The following is a 25,015-nucleotide window of genomic DNA, read 5'->3' as shown; positions in this document are numbered from 1 at the left end:
GGTGCACTCCTGACCCCACAGTGGGCACAGATAAGCCCAGTGTGGGGCTCCTTCACTGGAGTGGGGGGCGCGTGAGAGGGGACATCAGGTGACACCCCAATGGCAATGCAAACAATTAGCAACATGCTCATGTATATGTTCCAGTCCTCAATGGAAAAGCAAAGCTGGGTGAAGAAGTGTGTGTTAATCACGATTCTGTAGAGGCAGAGAATCAGTATGTATCATAAACGATTTCATTAGACTGGCTTAGAGGATGTAAGGTGGACAGTCCATCAATTGCTGTCTGCATGCTGCTGCATTTGATTTAAATTTGATAGCTTTTCCAGCCAGGAGGCAGGATGCCTCAGTAGTTACAGTCTGACACTGAAGAGCCACACTGAAAGGCTAAAGGAGCTGGGTTCTGATGTCTGGGAAAGATGTCAGCAACAGGGCAGACACACCAGCAAGTAGCCGGGGCAGCCAGGACAACTTCTTTGTAGATAAACAACTACTGCAAGGGCTGCCCTCCTCAATCAGTGAACACTCCGTAGAAAAGCACTCACAGACCTGCCCATGGGCCTTGGATCTTACTTGATTCCTGTTCTGAATAAACTGACAACAGAAATTAACCTGCACTTGAGGGTCTCAAGAGAATGGGAGAATGAATGATGACATGGAGATTGAAGCCACAGGAGTGGAGGGCTGCCAGGCCACTGTGTATGGAGCCCACGGTAACATAAACACAGGTTATGAAAGGAAACTGCCACTTAAAATAAGAACATCTAGGGCTGGAGAGATGGCTTATTGGTTAAGCACTTGCCTGTGAAGCCTAAGGACCCCGGTTTGAGGCTCAATTCCCCAGGACCCACGTTAGCCAGATGCACAATGGGGCGCACACATCTGGAGTTCGTTTGCAGTGGCTGGAAGCCCTGGCGCGCCCATTCTTTCTCTATCTGTCTCTCTCTCTCCCCCCCTCTCTCTGTCACTCTCAAATAAATAAATAAAAATGAACAAAAAATATTAAAAAAAAATAAGAACATCTAGAGAAGTTAGAATGTGGTACTCAATTTTAATTTCTGAAAATATGCCAGGGGGAATGGTTTGTGGCTGGAACCATAAGATTAAGGCTCTTATTAATGATGAGAATTAAGAGGTGATCACCACTAAAAAAGTAAGAACTCAGCTTATAGTTTGATATTTGCAGCAAAGTCATGAAACAGAAACTAGAATAGCTATTTGCTGGCAGATAGGAGGAAATAATAAAATAATCTTTAAATATGTCTTTTAAAAGCTGGGCATGTTGGTGCACACCTTTAATTCCAGCACTTGGGAGGCAGAGGTTGGAGGATCCCCATATGTTTGAGGCAACCCTGAGACTATATAGTGAATTCCAGGACAGCCTGGGCTAAAGTGAGACCCTACCTCAAAAAAAGTCTTTAAGAATGAGTAATTTATCAAGTTGAAAAGTATCTTTTGAAATTAGGCAGAATACTAATATACATGCAATAATGGAGTGTGAAATGAGATATATCAAGGGTCATATCCAGCTACAACATTTGGTGATAAAGACAAACGACTGAAAATTTAAACTTCTTGATCATCTTTGCTTTGCTGATGAGAAGGTCCAGAATATGTTTTCACTGAGAAGATGCAAAGCTAAACTACCAGCAAAGGTTAGAGAATCATGCCACATTAAGTAAGTATGACTGGTGTAGTTCTGTGGCTGCTGATAGATTGCAAGGCAACAAGAGTCAGAAACAATAAAGAATACACAACAGGGCCAACTATGTTCATGAAGAAAATATCAACATGGCTGTCTTAGAGGGTGAAGTCTTTTAAAATAGGATGAATAGCCCAGAAATAATAGAAGAGAAGAATTTACCCACATACTTGGACAAGGTTTATGAGTTCCTATAAAATATTTCAAATAAATTAAAAAATAGCAATTACATATATGATAGAGAGAGAGAGAGAGAGAGAGAGAGAGAGAGAGAAGGTGTGCACCAGGACCTCTTTCTGTGCAAATGAACTCCAGACGCATGTACCACTTTGTGCATCTGCCTTTATGTGGGTACTGAGAAATTGAACCAAGGCCTTCAGGCATTGAAAAAAAGACCTTTAACTGCTAAGCCATCTCTCCAGGCCCTCTTTTTCATTTAGCAGTAAAATAAAGATCAACTGACTTTACTCAAAAAGTAAAACCAAGTGCTAGAGAGGTGACTCAGCAGCTAAAGGTGCTTGTTTTCAATGCCTGATGTTCCCGGTTCAGTTTCCCAGCACCCACTTGAAGCTGGATGCGCAAAGTGGCGCATGCGTCTGGAGCTCATTTGCAGTCGCAGGAGACCACGGTGGGCTTGTGCTCTGCTTGTCTCTCTCTCCCTCCCGCCCCCTCTCTCTGCTTGCTAATAATTTTTTTAAGTAAAAATGGTTATCCTGAGGCACAATTTTTAACAAAATCTGAGCTATTTTTCTTTGAGAAGCTATGCATTGAACTCTAGGGATAAGACAGTGTGCAAAACCTTGGTGCTGACCCACAAGTTCTACTCTCACTTTGTACAGGTGGCCTACAGTAAACAGAGGCTTACATCAAGGGGAATTTGGGGGCTTGGCGTGGCTCTGCGTGGAATAAAAATATACTCCTTGAGAATCATTAACCATCAGTCAAGGTGTGAACTTTTAGTTTAAACAGAAGTTAGAATATAATTTTGCTGAAACTAAACCTGATTCAAACTTTTCTCAGAGAGCAGATAGTAAATAGACAAGTAACTGGGTTCACCTTGAGATGAAATTTCATATTAGAAACAGTATAAGCAAGAGTCAGGAAGTATTAATGATTGAGACAATAGCTCTTTCAACATAAAACATGAATTATTTGTCAAATTATGCTTAAAGATATGCTTAAAAATTTAGCTTAAAGTGAAATCTGAAAACAGCAAGAAGGAAAAAGAAACAATAAAAAAGAATAACCATGACAACTGCCTAAGAAAATTTCATAAATAAAAATAAAATTAATAAATGGAATTTAAATGTCAATAGTTAAAGTAACCTAAAAATTGCTAAAATAACGACATCCCAGAACAGAAATCCGAGGTCATCACCTAGACTTAGGTTTTCAATGGAGGAAGAAATGTGGCAGAATGTCTAAGCCCTCTGGAGAATTGTCTCAGGTGCCTGAATCTTGTGGTTGATCTTGCCTACGTGGGGTTGTCTAGCTCCTACGGTTGTGTGGGAGTTAATTTTGATTATTTAGTTGATTGGATTAAGGCAAAAGATTGGATATTTTGGGATGGGTTTTCTCCAGAGGATTGTCTGACCAAAGAGGACCTGAGCATGGACAGCACCTTCAATGGGATGGAGTCTAGAACCAAATCAACAGGAAAAAGAGGAAATTGAGCTGGCAGCTGGAGTTCCCCGTCTCCCTCCTCACCAGCTGACATGTAAGCAAGCAGCGTTCTGAATCTGCTAGCGTGGCTGCAAACCACTTCTGTGAGCACGTCCTGCTCCTCATGGCAAACCACATCTCCATGTGTAAGCCAAAACAAGCCCCTCTTCCCTTGCATTGCTTTGCCAGGCATAAATTACACAATGTGGACCCGTGAAAGAATATTAGAAACATACAAATAGACTGATGTTCTAAAGAAATATTTGGCCCCAACTTATCATAAAAGGTCACAGAGAGAATATTGGCATTTTCACCAGATGGTAAAATGTGTAAAGACATTTTGATAAATGCAATCTGGGGAAAGGAAAAGAAAAGATATTAGGAGATATTACTTCCTAAGATAATATAATTTCCCAGTTTGTTATTTTACTGTGAGCATAAAAATGTTAATATTACATAATATTACATAAATTTTTAAACTGTTACTATTTCTTTTTCTGTATGTTTATGAATTATGTGTGTGTGGATATATGTGCACATAGAGGCTAGATGTCAACATTGGATTCCTCAGTAGCTCTCCATCTTTATTTATTTATTTGGGACAGGATATTTTGCTTAATCTGAAGCTCAAGATTCAGTAGGGCTAACTACAGTTAGCCCTGGGTTCAATGTGTTTGTTCACCATTGCTGAGATTATCAATGCATGCCACCATACACATCATTTTATATAGATACAAAGAATGCCATTTCAGGTCTTCATTCTCACATTCAAACACTTTAGCCATGGTCTCATCTCCTTTGTCTCATACTTTATTCTCCCCCATTCTTTCTTTATAAAATGGAACTTAAAATGACACATACTAAATTATTTACTGATGTATGGAATAAAAAGATTGATTCATTTATATATTCACCCCAGGTATTATGATTGCTTATTTTTGTAGCTAGAGGTTGCTCTGACTCTGTATCCTTTTGCACATTGGTTCCTCTGTTGTTTGACATGGCCCTATTATTTTGAGCACCTCAAGATGTTTTATACACCCCCCTCTAATTCCCTTGCTCAAGACTGGAAATGAGCTACATCTCCAAGAAATGCTGCTTCATATTTTAGAGAATATCACAAAACCTAGTGTTCTGCTAATGCATGTTTGTAACTACTGGGGTTTTAAGCCTATTCAGAGCACAAAGGTTGGAGGCATAGTTACCCACAAGGACACACATAAGTGTATCTACACTGTCCTCATGCCAAAGTCTTCGCAATGGGAAATGTGGTGTGTCCTCAGTTATTCACTCTCAGTAAACACATGGAAGGAATGATTTCAGAGTTCCTACCTCAGAGCTGCAAAATACACATTTCAACTACTAGAGAATGCCATCTCTTACAAAACTTGTGTCAGAACACTGGGATAATTTTGGACTTGTATTGAAAGCCCAGTGATTTTTTTTTTTTTACTGTACATAGGGAGATTATTTTCCAATCTATAAGTTGCTTGTTTCTAATATTACACAATTAGACTTGTAGTTGTAGGCCACATATATAGATAGTTTACAGTCAAACATGGTTAGAAGATTTATAAAATTGGTTCAAAATTGAAGATTTTTTTTCTTTTATTACAGAGAACTAATGGTCTAAAGTTTTTTTTTTTCCCCCACAAAGAGGAAAATGAAGAATGGGAACCAGTGATTAAGTAGAGGTGAAAATAGAGTGGTAGGATTGCCAAAGGTAGTATAGCTCAATGGCAGAAGTCTTTTCACAGGTTCCATTATAACATGACAAATCCCTAAAACCCTCACTGCCTTACAAGAAGGTCATGATTCTGCTTTCATTTCTGATTCACGGAAGGCTGAAATGCTCTAGGTTGATGTTATTTTGAAGACACCACCTCTGATTCATACTAGCTTGATTAGAAAGTGTTTCTGCTACAAAGCCAAGGATCTGACTTTTCTTAAATGAGTGCTTGTAAAAAACGAGGAGAGAACACAGTTTATGGGAAGAAGGAGTTTATTTCAGCTTAAAAATCCAATTTCGATAAATGATGGCAGAAGCCACTTACTTACAGAGATCCGAAATGAGAGAAGCCTTCAATAGCCAATACAAATGCAAAGAGCCAGAGCTCAAACTGTTCCATCCACACCTTCGGGCTAGAATCAGATCCTCCCCAAACACATCTTAGGATGTGACTCCAGCATCCATCCCCAGTAACACCTCCTCCGGCACATTACTGGAGATTTAAGCAGGAAGCTTGACTTCAATCAAAAATTCCCACGCCTACAGGCGACATACATTCACAGTCAAACTGTCCCATTCCACCCCTGGATGCCATACACTCATGACCATCTTCCAAGCAAGTTGAACTTGGATAAACTTTAAAGATCCCCATAGTTTTTATCAAAAGTTTTTATCAAAAGTCTTCTTGGATGCTCACATCAGCAACATGAAGCTGATTACGATATCATCTCTTTATTACATTGATACACTGCCCAAAGCCTCCCATGAGAGGGCAGAGATGGGTGTTTATTGAGAAAAGACAAACCATGATTCTGTAAATTAGCTTAGCAAAGATTTCCATGCCTTTTTCCCTGTAATCCCTTATCCATTATGAACTCATGCTTGCATGCCTGTGACACTGGAGAAACAGAAAAGTTCACCTGAACTTGAAAAGAAAATCATGAATTTTCTCATAACACACCCATTCTTGGGAGTGTCTTCTACTGTGGAATTTATAGGGGTTGTGACTTCCACCTTTGTGAGATCCTTACAAACATCAATGCCATTCATTGAGCATCTGCATCATACTGTTGGCCATCATATCATTTCAGCTTAAATTTTAAATTAATAATTTGTATAAAATAAATTTAAGAATTAGTGGTCCCTCTCTGCAGATAAGGTGAGAGGACAATGGTAACTGGGAACTAACAGAGGAAGAATGAACAGAGTAGATAAATATTGTGTTGAATTCCAGTATTCATCCTAGGCTAAGACAGAGCAATGGCTATTTGAAAATAAGATGAAAATGTGTGTTTGACGAGCTCATTGTGGATGGAACAATAGGATCGCCCTATTGAGGATTTTGTCAAACCTAGAAGAATTTTTTTTTTTTCTTGATCTATTCATTCTTTTTCTTCTTTCCTGTCTTACCAAGTTTTTGACAAGAAAACAAACAACATTTTGCAACCAAGAATATAGCAGTGGCCACACAGGCCATCAGGAACCCAAGCACATCCAGAGAGTGGTACTGGAACCAGGTGAGGTCGTGGGCTGCCACCCGGAGGTGCTTGGCCCCTTTGTGACGCATGACAAACTCGATCCAGAAGACGGCGCGGTCCAGGGGTTTCACTGGCTGGTCATGGTGAATTCTCGATAGTCTCATGGCATTCTCTTTATAACTGGAAGACAAATACATACAAAGAAATTACTTATCTATTGGAGGTGGGTATGCCATATTTGTTATATGTTATATAAGTTAAGGGCCATAGTGGTGTTGAATAAAAGATTAATATATGCTTAAAATTTGCCAGTCACACTGATTTTCAGAGTTGTTAAAGGGAAAAGTATGTAGAAAATACAAATGAAAGATATTTTCAAGTCTTACAGACTAGTTGAACTTTGTATAGTGTTTCTTTTTCTTTTTCAATTTCAGGAAATAACTTCTATTGCTGGCAATAAAATAAGTATAAAATAATTATGGATATATATACATACATATATATACCTACACATATATATACATTAGTCTCAGCTCACGATTGTACAATAAACCAGCTGCAAGGCATGAGATGCTGGGAATCTTCTCGCATGAGGGACAGCCTCATCAGAGGGAAGGAGGGCTTCCCAGCCACAGCACTCACGAAGGCTCATTGATGACTGTCCTCAGGGCCCCCAGCAAGTCTGCACTTGTCATGGTGTTCAGGTTCACCTCCACGGCGGCTCCCTTGGCCTTCATGTGAGCGATGTTATCAGGCTGGTCAGCGAACATGGGGACTCCCACCATTGGGATCCCATGGTAAATGGCTTCATAGACCCCATTGGTTCCACCGTGGGTGATGAAAGCTCTGGTTTTGGGGTGTCCTAGTTTGGGGGGAGAGTTATAAGTAGGTATGGATTTCAAGTTATCACAGTGGTAGACTTTCAGAGGCAGAAGAGGGCAAAAACCAACAGTAGGAGACAATGTTTCCTGCAAACGCTGAGCAAGTGGGGGACAAAGCTACCCTGACATCCCACAGGAAGGAGGCGGGAAGTGCATGGTCTGGGAGGTTATTACTGAGCTGGGGCATCTGATGGCAACTTGAAATGTGATGAGGGTCTTCAGTGAAGATGGTTTAAGTGAGCTGCGGAAGGATGTATCTGTAACCTTAATGGCTAACTGTTTAACAATATCTGACCTAAAAGTGAAAGTGAAGTGTGGAGCTCTACTAATTAAATATGTTTAACTCACTTGATGTTAGGCAGTTACTTAAACCAAGTGTTGCTTGCCTTGCGGTCTTACCTAGAAGGTCGTTCTGGGGGAGCCAATCAAAAAGCCGAGTATTGGATCCCAGTGTGGCTGGTTTCGGTCCTCTGTATCTCCACAAAACCTGTGAAGAACAATGCTGTGATTCTGCAAGCAAAAACTCAAAGTGGGGGTGTGTTAAAGGGTGGAGAACTATCTTGCATGGGCATAGCCTGCCGACCTCGCGGTGAATTTGGATGAGGCTTTACGAGGCAGTCTGTGAGCACTGAGGTGCAGAGTAGGGCGCGGTAGCGCGCAGTAGGTCGCCCCTGCCTGTTCCTCACAGTGTCAGCACTGTTCCTTTGGTAAAGCAGCAGAACATTACTAGGGCTGGCTGAATAAGTAAGAACACAGGGATTAAAGACTTTATGGTATATTTCATGTGATTCAGTAACCGAAACCATCATGCTTCACATATAAATTTTATAAAGCTATAACTAGCTTCAATTTGGTGATGATTTTAATTAATTTATTTATTCATTTGTATATTGGTTAACTCTTGGTTTTCCTCCCCACTTCTTTTTTATCTGCCTCCCTCTTTTCTTTCTTTTTTTTTTTCATTTTTATTTATTTATTTGAGAGTGATAGAGAGAGAAAGAGGCAGAGAGAGAGAGAGAGAGAGAGAGAGAGAGAGAATGGGCATGCCAGGGCCTCCAGCCACTGCAAACGAACTCCAGATGTGTGCGCCCCCTTGTGCATCTGGGTAACGTGGGTACTGGGGAATCGAGCCTCAAACCGGGGTCCTTAGGCTTCACAGGCAAGTGCTTAACCACTACGCCATCTCTCCAGCCCTCCCTCTTTTCTTTCTTATTCCCTCTCTGCTTCCATGTTCTCCTTCATCCAGCTCACCTCTTCCTCCTCTTACATCTCACCCTTTCTCCTTCTTCTTCTCTTGTGGTAGAGTATTAGGTAAAGTTTCACTATATTCCACTTTTAAATAAAGAACTTTGTTATGATTTTAACAATTTTTGCATAACATTGTTTTGTGGGGGGTGGGCGTTATGAGACAAACGCCAAATACAAAATGGCAATGTACAAGGCAAAACTACAGAAATAAACACCCAAAGCTTTGAGATGCTGTTCAAGTTATCTTCTTGTTTTGAGATTAAACAGCCTGACCTTGGGCAGCTGATAGGAAGAAGTGTTTACTTCACAAATAGCCTTGAGGGGAAGCTCCATGATGACAGTGGAAAGCTTGGCATAAGAAGACGCTGGACATCACTTCTACCACCACATGTGGAAAACGGCAGCAGGAGAGTGAGCCAAGCTCTAGCAAGACTGAGCTGGCTGTCACACCCCTCAGGTGGCCCCCACAACACATGTCCTCCAGCCAGGCTACATTCTCTCAAATAGTCACCATCTGGTCCCATGCATTCAGAACACATGAGTTAATGGGGACATCTGAGTCAAGCCAACACAGATGCCGAAGTGGAAATCTCTACTTCACACAATTTTATGTGCACTAACCAAGGCACAGTATAAAGAATCTTAGCAGGCCCAGAGAGATTGCTTAGTGGTTAAGGCTTTTGCCTGCAGTGCCAAAGTATTCAGGTTCGAATCCCCGGAACCCACATAAGACAGATGTATAAGGTGACCATGTGTCTAGAGTGCATTTGCAGCAGCTAAAAGCCCTGGCGTGCCCATTTCTCTCACTATCTGCTTCTTTCTCTCTTTCAAATAAAACAAAATAATTAAAAAAAATTTTAGAAAAGAATCAGCATACTTCATGAACAGCAGCATATGGAGGGTAAAAATGTAGAATTATAATGACACACATCAAGATAAATTGAATGCCATAAATTAGAAGATGCATATTACTTTGAAATAATACCTAAGTATTTATTTTTTTTAAATTTTTAAAAAATTTTTTATTTATTTGTTTGAGAGTGACAGACAGAGAGAGAAAGAGGCAGAGAGAGAGAGAGAGAGAGAGAGAGAGAATGGGCGCACCAGGGCCTCCAGCCACTGCAGACGAACTCCAGACGCGTGCGCCCCCTTGTGCATCTGGCTAACGTGGGTCCTGGGGAATCGAGCCTCAAACCGGGGTCCTTAGGCTTCACAGGCAAGCGCTAAACCACTAAGCCATCTCCAGCCCCTAAGTATTTATTTTTTAACTGTAGAATAGTTAAGTTAGAAACAATAAAATACCTACACTTCTACGGAAACTCCTCTTTCATAAAGTCCTGATGAAACTCAGAATTGTTTTTTCAAGGTAGGGTTTCACTCTAGTTCCAGCTGACTTGGAATTTACTCTGTAGTCTCAGGGTAGCCTCGAACTCATGGTGATCCTCCTACCTCTGCCTCGTGAGTGCTGGGATCAAAGGTGTGCGCCACCACTCCTGGCCCGAAACTCAGAGATTTATAGTGCTTTTTAAAGCGTGATGTCTCTCTGCTCTATGTTTATAACCTCCCTCTTTCCTGGACTCTGCTGCTAGAACCATATGTCAAAAATTCCTGGTTACAGTCAGTGCTGGACACATGATGTCAAATGGCCTAGTGATTTTTGTCTGTATTCTCTTAAAGTTAATGATAACAAAATCATGTGCTCCCATGATACTTCAGTAGGCAAATGATCAGACATGCCTAAATACACCATTCATTTCTTTAATATCGATTTAAAGTTGACTTTAGTTATGCTTAGCGGACCACAGATTTAAATTTCCGTGTGCAAAGAACAGCATTGGCTGAACCCTTCTCATCAGTCAGAAGCTGCTCCGCTCTGAGAATCAGAGGTTGTACTGACCTTCTGGGGAAGCTGGGCGAGGGCAGAGGCAAAGAGATTGGCCTTTTCTTCTGGAAGGGTTTTGACCATGGACCCCAGAGAAAACACCACAATGCCATGTTCCCCTGAGCTCTGGACAAATTCTTCCAATTCCTAGAGACATAAACATAGTTTGTGTGAGAAACATGCAAGCATCATCTTCGTGATGAGGAGTGTTTATTTATAGTTCCAGGTGGGAAAACTTAAAAGATGTGTCAGAGAAATTTGGAGACTAGGTCTGTCTCCAGACATGTGAAACCTGCTATTCTCCATAAGAGTAAACGTCTCTGAAACTGGCCTAAAATACACATGAGAACAAAGGTGGCACCAAGACAAAAGAGGAGAGAGCAGGCAGTAGGGGAAGAAGCTCTGATCCTTCTGGAATTGCTGTTCTGCAGGTTTGGTTTTCACAATTAAGACAACGTTGTTCAGAAATTTGCGAAAGTAATCAATGGATGGTAACTTAAGAGAGTACCAAGGTAGGCTTTTAAAATGATCATGCAACAAAACTCAATAATGGAATCACCTTCCTTCCCATGAAATACACATTCAAGACTTTTATTCTCAAGGATGACCCTTTTATTTTCGTATACTTAGAAAAAAATTGTTAGGAATGGTAATATGGTAATGCATTTCAGACTAAAATAGCTGGCAATATCCTCCTCTTAAAAGGCATTTTTTAAACATTGTTTATTGCTCTCTGCATGCATTAAGTCCCCTAAACTCTGACTCTAGTTGTGATCTGTTAATTTGAGCCTTACAGAAGAAATTAAATGATAAATTCCTATGCAAATAAGACTACCTGAGTTCTTGGTTTTCCAAATTGCGCACTGAAATTAGTGAAAGTGAGTCTTACCACGTCATAATTTATGTGAAGTCTACTTTCTATATATGAGTCCTGTGTTCTTTATGGCTTCTGAATTATTACATTTGTCAATTGATGAGCAGAAAAATATAGAGAATAAGTATCTTAAGCTAAGTAGACTGCTACTGTCAGCTTCTTTAATATCAAGAGAATATTTCCAAAGTCTCAAGAAATGTCACTATGCTTGTTTGACTCTTGTTTTTTGTTTTTTTGAAGCAGACTCTCAGTATGTTGTTCAGCTTATATTGAAACTCAAGTCTCTCCTGCACCCTGTTCTCAAGTACTGGGATTGCACTTTGATACAAACATGCCCCAAAAGATATTTGTTATGTTTAAGTACACATAATTACAATATTGATGTGGACTGAGTCTCATTGCTTCTTTTGTGATATATCTAGAATAAGTAGGAAAATCATGCCTGGTCTTCATTTGATGAATGAAAGTCTACATTGATAAACAAGGTGAATTTTTCCTCTCATAAAGTATGTCTGAGTTGTTTTGTGAAGTTCTGTGTGGGTAGAGGCATAAGTAGATACATATCGTGGTGTCAGATGCCAAATTACCTAGTGAGCTCTGCATGCTATGTGTCTTTTGTTTATTATTTAGACATTTGATCATTAACCTCTTATACAACAATCTTTTTTTTTTTTTTTTTTTTTTTTGATTTTAGAGTTAGAGTTTCACTCTAGCCCAGGCTGACCTGGAATTCACTATGGAGTCTCAGGGTGGCCTCGAACTCATGGCGATCCTCCTACCTCTGCCTCTCGAGTGCTGGGATTAAAGGCGTGAGCCACCTCGCCTGGCTACAACAACCTTAATAGCATGCTGAAAGTTAGAACTTAACTGATAAGTTCAGCATATTCAGAATGCTAAAATTAAATTTTAAATATGGAAAGATGGCTTAGTGTATAACAGCATTTACTCTACAAGCAAGAGGACCAGAGTTAGATCATTAGCATACACGTAAAAGGCCAGGTTGGGCTACACAGCACTGAGCCCAGACAGACAGGAAGGTCACTGGGGCTTAGTTGCCACAGCCAGTCTTGAATGGACAAAAAATGGATAGCACCAGGTTCAAAGAGAGACCCTGTCTCAAGGAAATAAGGCAGAAGACTGAGAAAGGAAGAGCCAAGACACACTTCTCTGGCTTCCACAGGCATGCCCAGAGAGTGTATGCATCTGTGTGTACCTATACATTCAGGGACTCATTCTATACCATATACTTGTGTACACACATTAAAATAGTAAAAATTAATAAATAAAATAACAATCATATTTTATATTTGCTGTACATGGCTTAGATAGAAATCAAAAATTCTCCTGGGAATACCATTGAACCAGCAACCTTCTACAGGGTTTGTGATCTTAGGCTTCCAAACCAAGTAAAGGATTGTTTGTCTCCTTACTTTCCACTGATAAAGAAATAGTGTACTCATCATGTTTATCTATCATCTTATTAGGGTTCTCAACCTTTACTTTTCTCTATTCATGGCATTCCAAATTCATTCTTCAAATATCCTGCAACATGGGGCTGGGGAGATGACTCTTTCAGTAAAATTCTTGTCTCACAAGCATGCAGAATTGGGGATGATCTCAACACGCCTATAAATGCCAACTGGGTTCTTGCACCTGTAGTCAAAGCATCAGGAGGCAGAGACAGCCAGATCTTCATGGCTAGCTGGTTAGTGGGACTATCCTGTCTCAAAGACTAGGATGGAGAATAACTGAGGAAAACACATGACATTGACCTCTGGTCTCCAGATACATACCTGTGCACATGTGCGCACACACACACACACACACAGCTGCACATATATGACCATTAGTACACATAAATTAATAAATAAAGATTCTGCTATAGGACTCCAGAATTTTTTCACTCCAAAAAATCATGACATTGTCCTCATGAAAAAATTAATATATTTTAGTCTATTTTATTCTATAAATTATGATAATTCTTACTGTGTATCAAATGCTGTCTGATGAATTTGTCCAAATGTCTTCTAGCAATACCTAAAAATTGATCAGATTCCTTAAAGTAAATAGGTTAAAAGCTAAACTCATCATCAACTCAAAGGGGCTTTTCAAAAATCACTGACTGTTCCTATGACAGTAGAGGTCAGCACTGTCGAAAAATCCCCTCCATCAATGTATGAGAGTATTTTCGATTGTATCTGGCCACAGTACATATTTCTCTCACTCATAAAGTGTATATATATATATATACCTCTCTCTCTCCATATGAGGATGGGGTACACCTGGGCCTCTAGCCATTATAAGCATACTTCAGATGTGTGCTCCACCTTGTGCATTTGGCTTATGTGGGTCCTGGGGAATCGAACCTGGGTCTTTAGGCTTCACAGACAAGTGTCTTAACCACTAAGCCATCTCTCCAGCCCAAGACCTGTTTCTTTATCAAGCACTTAGGCTGACATGCCTGTGCATGGCTCTGTCGGGCTGCAGGAAGACTATAGCCTCTTTCTTGGTGACCTCTGTTGCTCTGGCTTCCCTTCTTCCATACCAGTATCCACACTACAGACTCATAGACACTTTCAACACAAAACCTCAATCATTTTATTCTTCAGCTGGAATGCTCAAACAACCCCAAGGGATCCAATATGACCTGTAAAAGACTAACTTATGATGAGATTAAAAGAAAAAAAAAAAAACAAACTCCTATCAGAGTGAGGATTTTCAGCAACACACTGTAACTAAAGCTGTAACCTTTGAAAAGAATTCAGGTATTTTATTACAAATTGCCCCAAATCTCCACCATTTCCAACTTACTTTAGGTAATGGTTTGGCAGGTTTGCAGTGCAGTCCTCCCACAAAGTCAAAATTGGGTAAGTATGGACGAGGAAACTCGAAATCCCAGTACGTCCGGATTAGCCAAATCTCAGCTTTGCCCACAGTCTCGCATAATGTAGTGGGTCTCCCTGAAGAGCATACAGGATGTTAGGTGGGGTACATTACCACGAACACAGATTTACTGAGGAAAAATGTACCAATGATTCTTTTTTCATTTTGTTTTGTGGTTTTTTTTTCGAGGTAGGGGCTCACTGTAGCCCAGGCTGACCTGGAATTCACTATGCAATCTTAGGGTGACCTCAAACTCATGGCGATCCACCTACCTCTGCCTCCCAAGTTCTGGGATTAAAGGAGTGCGCCACAATGCCCAGCCCAGGGATTCTTTATAAGCAACTCAGGTGATATTTTAAGTCCTATAGGATACTTGTCCTATCTAGATGTCTATTAATAGACATACGTCACGTGTCCGCGATAAGCATTAAAAGGATAGGAGGAAGGACGCTGGTAACAGAGGCAATGAGGGTTTGAAGCACAGGGAGCTGAAAGTAATATGTTAGTATTTAATAACAACAAATCAAAAGTTTTAGTATACCCATAATTACTGATAAACTTTACAGTCTTTATTCCTTTAAGTACATTTCAGAAGATATATTACTTCTATCACTTAAGATTCTTGCCAACTCTCGACTGTTTCCAGTGTTTACCCAGGAAGAAATATATTGTTTTTCTGTCTTGTTATGTCCTCTGTTACACACATTATGTTAAAGTCTCAACAAACCCAGTGTATCTTTGTTACATGAGTCAAAATCAATTCCTTAAATTTATTTGTCATTAATTTCCCCACAAGGAATCCCTGATTAACTCACACCCTAGACAACTTAAATTGGGGTGAGAGACACTGCGGTTTTCCCAATATCTCATTCTAAGCCTCAGCATTCCATAATAAGGCAAGAGACACTCATAAAAGAGATACAAATTAGAAAGGAAGACATCAAATTATCGTTATTTGCAGATGATATGATTCTATACATAAAAGCTCCTAAAGAATCCACAACAAACTGTTAGAGCTGATAAACACTTTTAGCAACATAGCAGGATACAAAATAAACACACATAAATCAGTAGCTTTCCTATAAACTAGCAACAGATATGTGGAGAATGAAATCAGGGAATCTCTCCTATTCACAATTGGTATATATATATACATACATATATATGTATACACACACACACACACACACACATATATATATATATATATTGGGGGGGATATGTGTGTGTATGTGGTACCTTGGAATAAACCTAATTAAGGAAGTGAAGGATCTTTACAATGAGAACTTTAAAACACTCAAGCAAGAAATTCCAGAAGACAATAGGAAATGGAGAGACATCCCATGTTCTTGGATTGGAAGAATCAATATTGTGAAAATGTCAATCTTACCAAAAGAAATCTATACACTTAATACAATCCCCATTAAAATTCCAATGGCATTCTTCACAGAAATAGAACAATTTTAAAATTTATTTGGATGCACAAAAAGCTTCGAATAACCAAAATAATTTTGAGTAACAAAAATAAGGCTGATGGTATCACCATACCCAATTTTAAGCTATATTACAAAGCCACAGTAACAAAAACAGCATGGTACTGGCACAAAGACAGACATGTAGATCAATGAAACAGAATTGAGGACTCAGATATTAATCCAAGCATCTATAGCCATCTTATTTTTCATTAAAAAATGCTAAAATTATTCACTGGAGAAAAGACAGTCTTCAACAAGTGGTGCTGGGAAAATTGGATATCTATATGTAGAAGGATGAAAATAGAACCTTGTCTTTCTCTATGTACAAAAATCCAGTCCAAATGGACCAGGGACCTTAATATCAGACCTGAAACTCTGAAACTGCTAGATGAAAAGGTAGGCAAAACCCTTCAACATATTGGCATAGGGAATGACTTTCTGAAAATAACTCCTATTGTTCAGGAAATAAAACCACTAAACAACCACTGGGATCTCATGAAGTTGCAAAGCTTTTATACAGAAAATAACCTTGTGAATAGAGTGAAGAGACAACCTACAGAATGGGAGAAAACCTTTGCCAGTTATATGTCTGACAGAGGATTAATATCCAGAATATACAAAAAATTCAAAAAATAAAACAACAAGAAATTTAAAAAAAAACTAATTAAAAAATGGGTTATGAGCTGGGTGTGGTGGCACATACCTTTAATCCCAGCACTCAGGAGGCAGAGGTGGGGGGATCACTGCGAGTTTGAGACCACCCTGAGACTCCATAGTGAATTTCAGGTCAGCCTGGGCTACAGTGAAACCCTACCTTGAAAAACCAAAAAGAAAAAAAAAAGTGTTATGGAACTACATAGAGACTTCTCAAAGGAAGAAATACAGATAGCATATAAACATCTAAAAAATGTTCTATATCCTTAGCCATCAGGGAAATGCAGATTAAAACTACTTTGATATTCCATCTCACTCATGTCAGAATGTCTATCATCAAGAAAACAAATGACAAGAAATGTTGGAGAGGATGTGGACAAGAGGGGACCCTTCTACACTGTTGGTGGGAATGTAGTCTGGTACAGCCATCGTGGAAATCAGTGTGGAGGTTCCAGAGACAGCTAAAAGTAGATTTCCCATATGATCCAGCTATAGCACTCCTAGACATATATCCTAATGACTCTTCTCACTACCTTAGAGATATTGGCACAACCAAATTTATTGCTGCTTTATTCACAATAGCTAGGAAATGGAACCAGCTTAGATGTCTCTCAGCAGGTGAATGGATAATAAAGATGTAGTGCATTTGCCAAAGGAAGGGTACTACTCCTTACAATGAAACTGTCCAGACATAAATTGGCCTGGATACCCATGACCTCACAATGCCTTCACAATATGAGAAAAAGATTATGACATCAAAATAAAAGAGAGAATAATGGATAGAAGGAGGGGATATGATGGAAAGTATAGCTGGGAAGGGGAAAGTAGAGGAGGGGAGGGAAATATCATGGTTTATTGTCTGTAAGTATAGACGTTGTCAATAAGAAAATTTAAAAAGTGAGTGAGGGTTCCTATTTCTCCACATTATCACCAGCATTTGTTTTCATTTGATTTTTTTTGTTTATTTCTTTATTTATTTGAGAGCGACAGAGAAGAGGGAGGGAGGGAGGGAGGGAGGGAGGGAGGGAGGGAGGGAGGGAGGGAGGGAGGGAGGGAGGGAGGGAAATAGAGAGAGAGGGAGAGAGAGAGAATGGGCATGCCAGGGCCTCTAGCCACTGCACACAACCTCCAGATGTATGCACCCCCTTGTGCATCTGGCTAATGTGGGTCCTGGAGAATCAAGCCTTGAACAGAGGTCCTTAGGTTTCACAGGCAAGCGCTTAACCACTAAGCCATCTCTCCAGCCCTCATTTGATTTTTAATGTTTACTATCCTTACTGGGGTAAGGTGGAATCTCATAGCTGTTTTAAGTTGCATTCCCCTGATGATTAGGGATGATGAACATTTTCTTAAGTGTTTGTTTGCCATTTGTATTTCTTCCTCTGAGAACTCCCTGTCCAGTTCTTTGCCCCATTTTGTGAATGAACTGTTTGACTTTTTATTGTTTAGGTTTTTGAGTTCTTTGTAGAATCTAGAAATTAGGCCTCTGTCAGTTGTATAGCCAGAAAAAATTTCCCCCATTCTGTGGGTAATCTATTGGCTCTGCTTATTGTATGTTGGTCTGTGAAGAAACTTTTCAACTTCATGAGATCCCAATGGTCGAATGATTGTTTAAGTTCCTGAGATACTGGGGTTTTGTTGGAATGTATGATGGTGTAATCACTATGGAAAGAAACAAAGAGACTCCTAAAACAGTTGACTGTAGAGTTACCAACAGACCGAGTTATTCTTTCACTGGGCATCTACCCTAAAAGCTCTTTGCCTAAGTTCAGAGCGATTTGCTCAACCATGTTTATAGATGCTCAATTTATAACAGCTAAGAGCTGGAATCAACCCAGATGTCCATTATTAGACAAATGGATAACCAAGATGTGGTATATCTACATGATAGAATTCTACACAGCAGTAAGGAAAAATGACACAATAAAATTTGAAGAAAAATGGTCAAACCTGGAACAGATCATTCTCAGTGAACTTACCCAATCGAAGAAAGATAATTGTTGCATAGTCTCACTCATCTGTGGCTCCTGACTTGAATCTACCTGAAATTCTGGCATATCTGATAAGAATCTTGAAGACCAGACAATAGGGGAGATGGGGTCTGAAGGGAGGGTAAGAGTGGGGGTTGGCATTGGGGGACACCAAAATGGACCCAAATGGCAATAGTACCATAAAATTCTACATACTAAAAGACAAACTAAACGGTTGAACCTTCAAGTCCTTAATGGGAATACCTAAATCACAGGGCCCTGAAGAGGGTATGATGAAGACTGACCTTAATCTTGTCATCTTTCTTTCTTTCTTTCCTTCCTTCCTTCCTTCCTTCCTTCCTTCCTTCTTTCTTTCTTTCTTTCTTTCTTTCTTTCTTTCTTTCTTTCTTTCTTTCTTCCTTCCTTCCTTCCTTCCTTCCTTCCTTCCTTCCTTCCTTCCTTTCTTTCTTTCCTTCTCTCTTTCTCTTTCTCTCTTCTCTATTTCTCTCCCTCCCTCCTCTGTCTATCTCTTTTATATTACCTATCTTTTTCTTCCTTCTTTTCCTTGGCATTGGTCTGTAACTCCCAATACTAGCATGTGATTAACATCTACAATGAGCTGTTGATCAGAGAGACCTTCAAGGTTTCCCAAAAGAAGACAGATTTCTGTCAGAGTACTTGATGACACACCAAAGGTTAGTGGTAAGACCCTACTGCCAAAGACACCATATTCTGCTGGTACAGAACATGGAGAGATATGGCTGCAATCTGGAAGAGAGTCAGTCCCCAGACAGTCAGCTCGTCTAGTGCCTGAAGGTGCTACAAGAGCGACTGGAAGAAAATGGCCAACAACTGCCCAAGCAACTCTGGTCTAAGCTGCTCAGTAGCAAACAACCTGACGTGATGCTCACACAGGTGCAACAGCAGCATACAGCCATGGTGGGTAACCAACTGCTCTTTATTTAGCTAACTGATCCACTCCTTGGAAAAGGACCCATAGCTAGAGCTGGGAAACAAGTCAAAACCATATCCAAAAAATGAGCCTGCTCTTGACTATCAAGCTCCCACCAATTGTAGGCTATAAAAAGGTCTACACCTATTAAATTCTCTCTAAAATAATAATGGTTATCCCATTTATCTGGTGCTTACTTCACTCTCCATTAGAGAACCTGCTTCTGTTTTTAAGATGGACGCAGATCCTGAGGAGAGAATCAGCCCATCACACCTCACCAGGGCCCCAGCTGAAACCAAGATTAATTGGGGAAATGAGTAAGAGTTCTGCTTTCTTGGTGAACCTGGTACCCTCACAAGAATGAAGGAGATAGACACAGAGGACACTCAACTCCTATCAAACCAGAGATCCAGAGACACAGAAGCTCCCAAGACCTCATCACTGAAGTAGACCGAAAACAAACCAACATGGCTCAGCGAAATTTGCAGAAGAGGGGGTGGAAAAATTGTTAGAGGCACATGTTGGTTCATTATGCACAGAGACATGGCCTCTTCCCCACAACTAACTAATGGCTAACCCTACAATGCACAACCCACATTCCCCAACAAGGAGGGTCCCTGCATTAGGGGGTGTACAGGGAAGAGGCTAACGATGGCACCAACATGGCTTAAACACAGTGTATATAATAAATAAATAAATAGAAAAAAATTAAAAAGAGTTTAAGGGCTTAAGAAATTGCTTATCTGTTAAAGCATTTGCCTGAAAAGCCAAAGAACCCAGGTTTGATAATCAAGTACCCATGAAAAGCCACACATACAATATGGCACATGTGTCTGGATTATTTTTCTGGTGTCTAGAGGCCCTGGGACACCCATTTTCTCTCTACATCTGCTTCTCTCTTCCTCTGTCTCTCCAAAAAAATTACATAAATAATTTTAAATTAGTGTTAAACTAAGGTCAGCGTAAAAATATTTACTTTAAAACCAATATTGTATAAATTTAAAACTATATATAAATATAATGATTATTTATATTTATTTGCAATAAAAAAGTGATGGATAGAGATAGATACATAGATAGACAGACAGAGAGCAGGAATGAGTGAGTGCACAAAGACCTCTTGGACTGCAAACAAACTCCACATTCATGTACCACTTTGTGCATCTGGCTTTACATAAGTACTGGGTAATGAACCAAGATCAGCAGGCTTTTCAAGCAAGTGTCTTTAAACACTGAGCTATCTTTTCATTCAGCTTTTAAAACTTTATTATTACATTTTTAAATATTTATTTATTAATTTGCAAGGAGAGAGGGTGGGTGGGAAAGAAAGACAGACAGATTAGGCACACCAGGGCCTCTAGTCACTGCGAACAAACTCAAGATGCATGCACTACATTGTGTAACTGGCTTATGTGGGTCCTGGGGAACAAAACCTGGGTCCTTATGTTTTGTAGTCAAGCACCTTAACTGCTAAGCCATCCCTCCAGCTCATCCCACCATTTTAAAATATTTTATATTTATTTATTTATTTGACAGAGAAAGAGGGGGAGACAGAGAGAGAAAGAGGGCAAATGGGCGTGCCAGGGCCTCCAGCCACGGAAACTCCAGACACGCACATCCCTTTGTGCATCTGGCTAATGTGGGTCCTGGGGAATCAAACCTGGGTCCTTTGGCTTTGCAGGCACATGCCTTAACCACTAAGCAATCCCTCAAGCCCAATCCCATCATTTTAATGTATTTGTTATAGAAAATAGGTATTTACTAGAAAATCATAATTAGACAATAAGTTGTGTTTTTCCAAAATCCACATGTTGAAGCCTGATTATGTTTGTGGACAGAGACTTTCAATGCAATTTGGGTTGATGAATTGAAAGGTGTAACCCTAAGCCAATATGGCTGCTGTGCCTCTGGATGCTCTGGTGCAGAGATGCGGCTCTGTGAAGCATAAGAACATAGCCATCTACAAGACCAGGAAGTAAGCCCTCAAAGGAAATTGCACTAGTAACCCTTGATGTTGGATTTCTAACTTCCAGAGGTAGAAGAAAAGAAAATGCCATTTTAAAATTTACCCATATATATCATTTAGTTCTCACAACCCTACCTAACTCTCACAATCTGAATGTTAAGCCAATTAATATTTTACTACTCAGACTGAACTTTGGTTTCTTATTTATTGTTTCTTCTAGAGTTTCATGAACAGTTGGAGTAGAAGCCTGACAGATTCAGGGGAAAACTGTATGTCAAATTGCAAAGCCACATAAATAATTCAATACAAAATACACAAGAGATTGCAAATAGTGAGTGAATGTTAGCAATGAAGTAAAATTTTGCTATCTTTCAAGGTCTTAGGAAATAATCTTTTGTGTTTTCAGATCTGTATTACATTCTCTGAAGTAAGAACCATCCTAGAAAACATTTCACTGTAACATTCTATGAAAAAGCCATTCACACAGAGATAATGGTGCTCCATTCCTAATTCATGACACAACATGGCAGCTACCCTGACATGACAAGATGACACTGTAAATTTAAAGAATAAATTCATGGGAGAAATTAAGATAAAGTAAATTATATGCCAAATATAACCTCCTCCTGAAACAGGATATATTTCAGTTTATGACTGAAATAAGTCAGGGCATTTTTTTTCTTATTGTTGTAACAAATGGTACCTTCTTTGTCAGTAAGAGCTTGACTGTCTTAGAAAAACAATTTAATGTGCTGAAAAGTATCCTTTCTGTATTGAGAAAAAAGTAAACACTTGTTAGACTGATCTTTAATTTTGTGTAGTTTTTCTTTGTTTTGAGCAAAAGCGATTTAACTTCAAATCATCATAGAAAAATTTAGGTATAAACAGAGTATAATCTGGGTAAAGCAAGTGCTGTCTTCTTTCCTTTGAGAATTATTAATAAATATTTTTGGTTATCCACTCATAGAGATTTATATAAAAATCATTTGCTAAAATGACTTTATTTTTTCTAGACATTTCTTGAACTTTCAAAGTGCCTTTTGGCAAACAATTTACTATGTAAAAGGAGATTCACTTACCTAATACTTCACTGTAAAACTTGTTCCAAAACTCATAGTCATATTGCTGGATCCAAAAGTCAAAGAAACCTGAAAGTAATACATTTTTCACTCTCTCTGTGAAGGTCATTCTGTCAGTCAGCTCTCCCATACTGACAGGAACATAGGACAGAGGCACTGGAAGCTGGCCACAGTATTTCTCGATGGTGCTTCCCATGCTGAGCCGCAGCGTGTTCACGAACGGTATCTGAAGCAACTCGGCCACCAGCTCCCCACAGGGAATCACAGGGTCTATCACCATCACGTCGTACTTGGACTCTTGCAGCTTCCTCATGAAAGTCTCATTGTAAACTGCACTCCTACAGAGAATTTCAAATTGCTCAGTTATTTTAAACATGAACTCTTGCAATTTTATTGTCTTTTGCCAAAGTGACAAAGTTGGCATGACATTTAGTATTGGTTCTAGAAGCACATCAAATTTTTCTTCGGTCAGTTTGTTCTCATTTGGCTGAGGAATTGCCTCAAAGTTCATTTCAGAATGTTTGCTGTGACCCTTCAGGATATTGTGCGCAGTCAGAACCGTCACCTCATGCCCTCTCTCTGTCAGTTCCTCAAGAATAGTCTTAATGTTGAGCCAGTGGCTCCATTCACAGGGCCATACCAGGACCCTGCCACACAGCCCACAGCCAACACAGCAGAGCTGCAGAAGTAAAATCGCCACAGCCCGTTTCTCAGGCCCCATGAGGCGTCTCTCCACACTGCTCTGCAGAGGTGAAGTGTTTACTTGGCAGGTAACAGTTTAAATGAAAAGGAAATCAAACATTAACTTCCAGAGTTATGAAAGCACATTGGTGAACAAGGTAATTCTTTACTGGATAGGTAACAACTTAGATGAAAATGACACCAAACATCAACTTTCATTTTTGAAAGCACAGAAGTGGACAGATAACTGTAAGTGCCCTTGTCTAGGCAGAGCAACTTTAGGATAATACTTAAGAGATTAAAGCCATTGAAATATTTGTGATGACTTGGATTTAGTTTTTTGATTTACTTTATACAGTTTAAAAAGGCAAAAAGTGGGTGGGTTTGTTTGTTTGTTTGTTTTGAGGTCCAGTCTCGCTCTAGCCCTGGCTGACCTGGAATTCACTACGTAGTCTCAGAGTGGCCTCAAACTCATGGTGATCCTCCCTACCTCTGCCTCTCAAGTATTGGGATTAAAGGCATGCACCACCATGCCTGGCTAAAAAGTGGATTTTTAAATCTAGTAATTTCTTAATATAATAGGAGAACCTATTTAAATAACATAAAATTGTATGAGATATTCGATGGGACAAGTTTATTGACAATATGGGTGGCAATATTATGATGAGACATTTTAATTATGATTGGTTACACACTAGTACATTGAAAAAACATTGTAAAAAAAACAGAAATATTCTTCATATCTCATATGGTTACCCTGTGTCAGAACCTCAGAGAAAGATACTGTCTCTTTTATGTGATGGGGATTAAAATTAACCTCTTTTTAAATATTTTACCTATGGCAGAGAGTGTGTGAAACAGAAGCAGAGACAAAATGGGCATGCCAGGGTCTCCAGCCATAGAAATGAACTCCAGACACAGACATCTCACTTGAGTATAAGAAACAGTGCATTGTCCCACCAATGCACAGAGACTGACTGGCACATTCAGGACCTCACCGTGATTACAGATAACCCCAGGGAGGAGAACCTTCCCTGTAATGGGGACAGAGGAGAGGAGACATAAGGTAATAAACAAATGGGTATATGATTCATTTGCAATATGTTTATTTTTTATTTTATTTTATTTTATTTTAATTTCTCAATAGAAAAAGCAAAGTTGTGTGATAAACAGTGTGTTAAGGCTTTCTAGGGGAACAGTCTCAACCTCTGTTATAAAGAATTTCATTCCATTGGCTTACAGAATGTATGTTGGGAAGTCCACCAATGGCAGTCTGGGCTGCAGTATTTGAAAACCTGGTTGCTGCTGGATTCATGAGGCTGGTTGATTCAGCAGTACCAATTGCTCATTGAATGGTGGTCAGAATCCTGGACAGCCACTGGTCTTAGCTCCATGTTGGAAGGCTAAAGGAGCCAGGTTCTGATGACGTCTGTGAATGATGTCAGCAACAGGGTAGACATCCTCACCAGCCAAGTAGCCAGGTCAGCAAGGGCAAACTCTTTATGGATACACAGCCACTGCAAGGGCCATCCTCCACCAGTGAATCCTTCTTGGAAGAGCACTTAGCACTTAGGATATGAAAGGAAACTTCCAGTGAATAAGAGGATTTACCTAGCCCTCATACTGGTGGAAAGCCCTTCGGGAGCTGTTGGAGGACAACAGTCACCAACAACTTGAATAAGCATAAGCAGAAGACCCCGGGGACTACAGAATCAACCAGCCAGACAAGCACACACATGTGCAGTAGTGGCACACAGCTTCTGCAGGTAACCAACTGTTCTCTGATTAGACATGAGGCCCACTCAGTGGGACAGAACTCCTATCTGGTACTGAGAAACAAGTCAAAATTCCATGGCCAGAATAGTCACAGACTTCAGAAAGAAGCCCCTACTATTCTGTGGA

The 25,015-nt window shown here is 39.8% G+C and overlaps 1 protein-coding gene across 1 annotated transcript; it reads right to left on the bottom strand.

The window, feature by feature from the left end:
* Positions 1-5,345: 5,345 nt before the first annotated feature.
* On the bottom strand, positions 5,346-23,170 carry LOC101606017 (UDP-glucuronosyltransferase 2A3-like). The gene is made up of 6 exons (XM_004665367.2): positions 22,433-23,170; positions 14,265-14,413; positions 10,595-10,726; positions 7,849-7,936; positions 7,211-7,430; positions 5,346-6,748 (listed from the first exon to the last, which is right to left on the bottom strand). Exons 1-6 carry the CDS (start codon positions 23,151-23,153, stop codon positions 6,469-6,471), a joined length of 1,590 nt encoding a protein of 529 aa, XP_004665424.2. The 5' UTR covers positions 23,154-23,170; the 3' UTR covers positions 5,346-6,468.
* Positions 23,171-25,015: the final 1,845 nt, after the last annotated feature.

Source organism: Jaculus jaculus, chromosome 11 (genome assembly GCF_020740685.1).
Source record: "Jaculus jaculus isolate mJacJac1 chromosome 11, mJacJac1.mat.Y.cur, whole genome shotgun sequence".
Classification (NCBI taxonomy): Eukaryota; Metazoa; Chordata; class Mammalia; order Rodentia; family Dipodidae; genus Jaculus; species Jaculus jaculus.
This window is presented reverse-complemented; position numbering and strand designations above follow the sequence as displayed.

What these genes read in the sequence shown, in the direction of transcription:
- LOC101606017 (XM_004665367.2), bottom strand. Translation starts at nt 23,153, where the DNA reads ATGGGGCCTGAGAAACGGGCTGTGGCGATTTTACTTCTGCAGCTCTGC. An exon ending in TCGCCCAGCTTCCCCAGAAG is followed by an intron (nt 7,937 to 10,594) that starts GTCAGTACAACC and finishes TGTTCTTCACAG; the next exon opens with GTTTTGTGGAGATACAGAGG. An exon ending in CCCCCAGAACGACCTTCTAG is followed by an intron (nt 7,431 to 7,848) that starts GTAAGACCGCAA and finishes CCCCCAAACTAG; the next exon opens with GACACCCCAAAACCAGAGCT.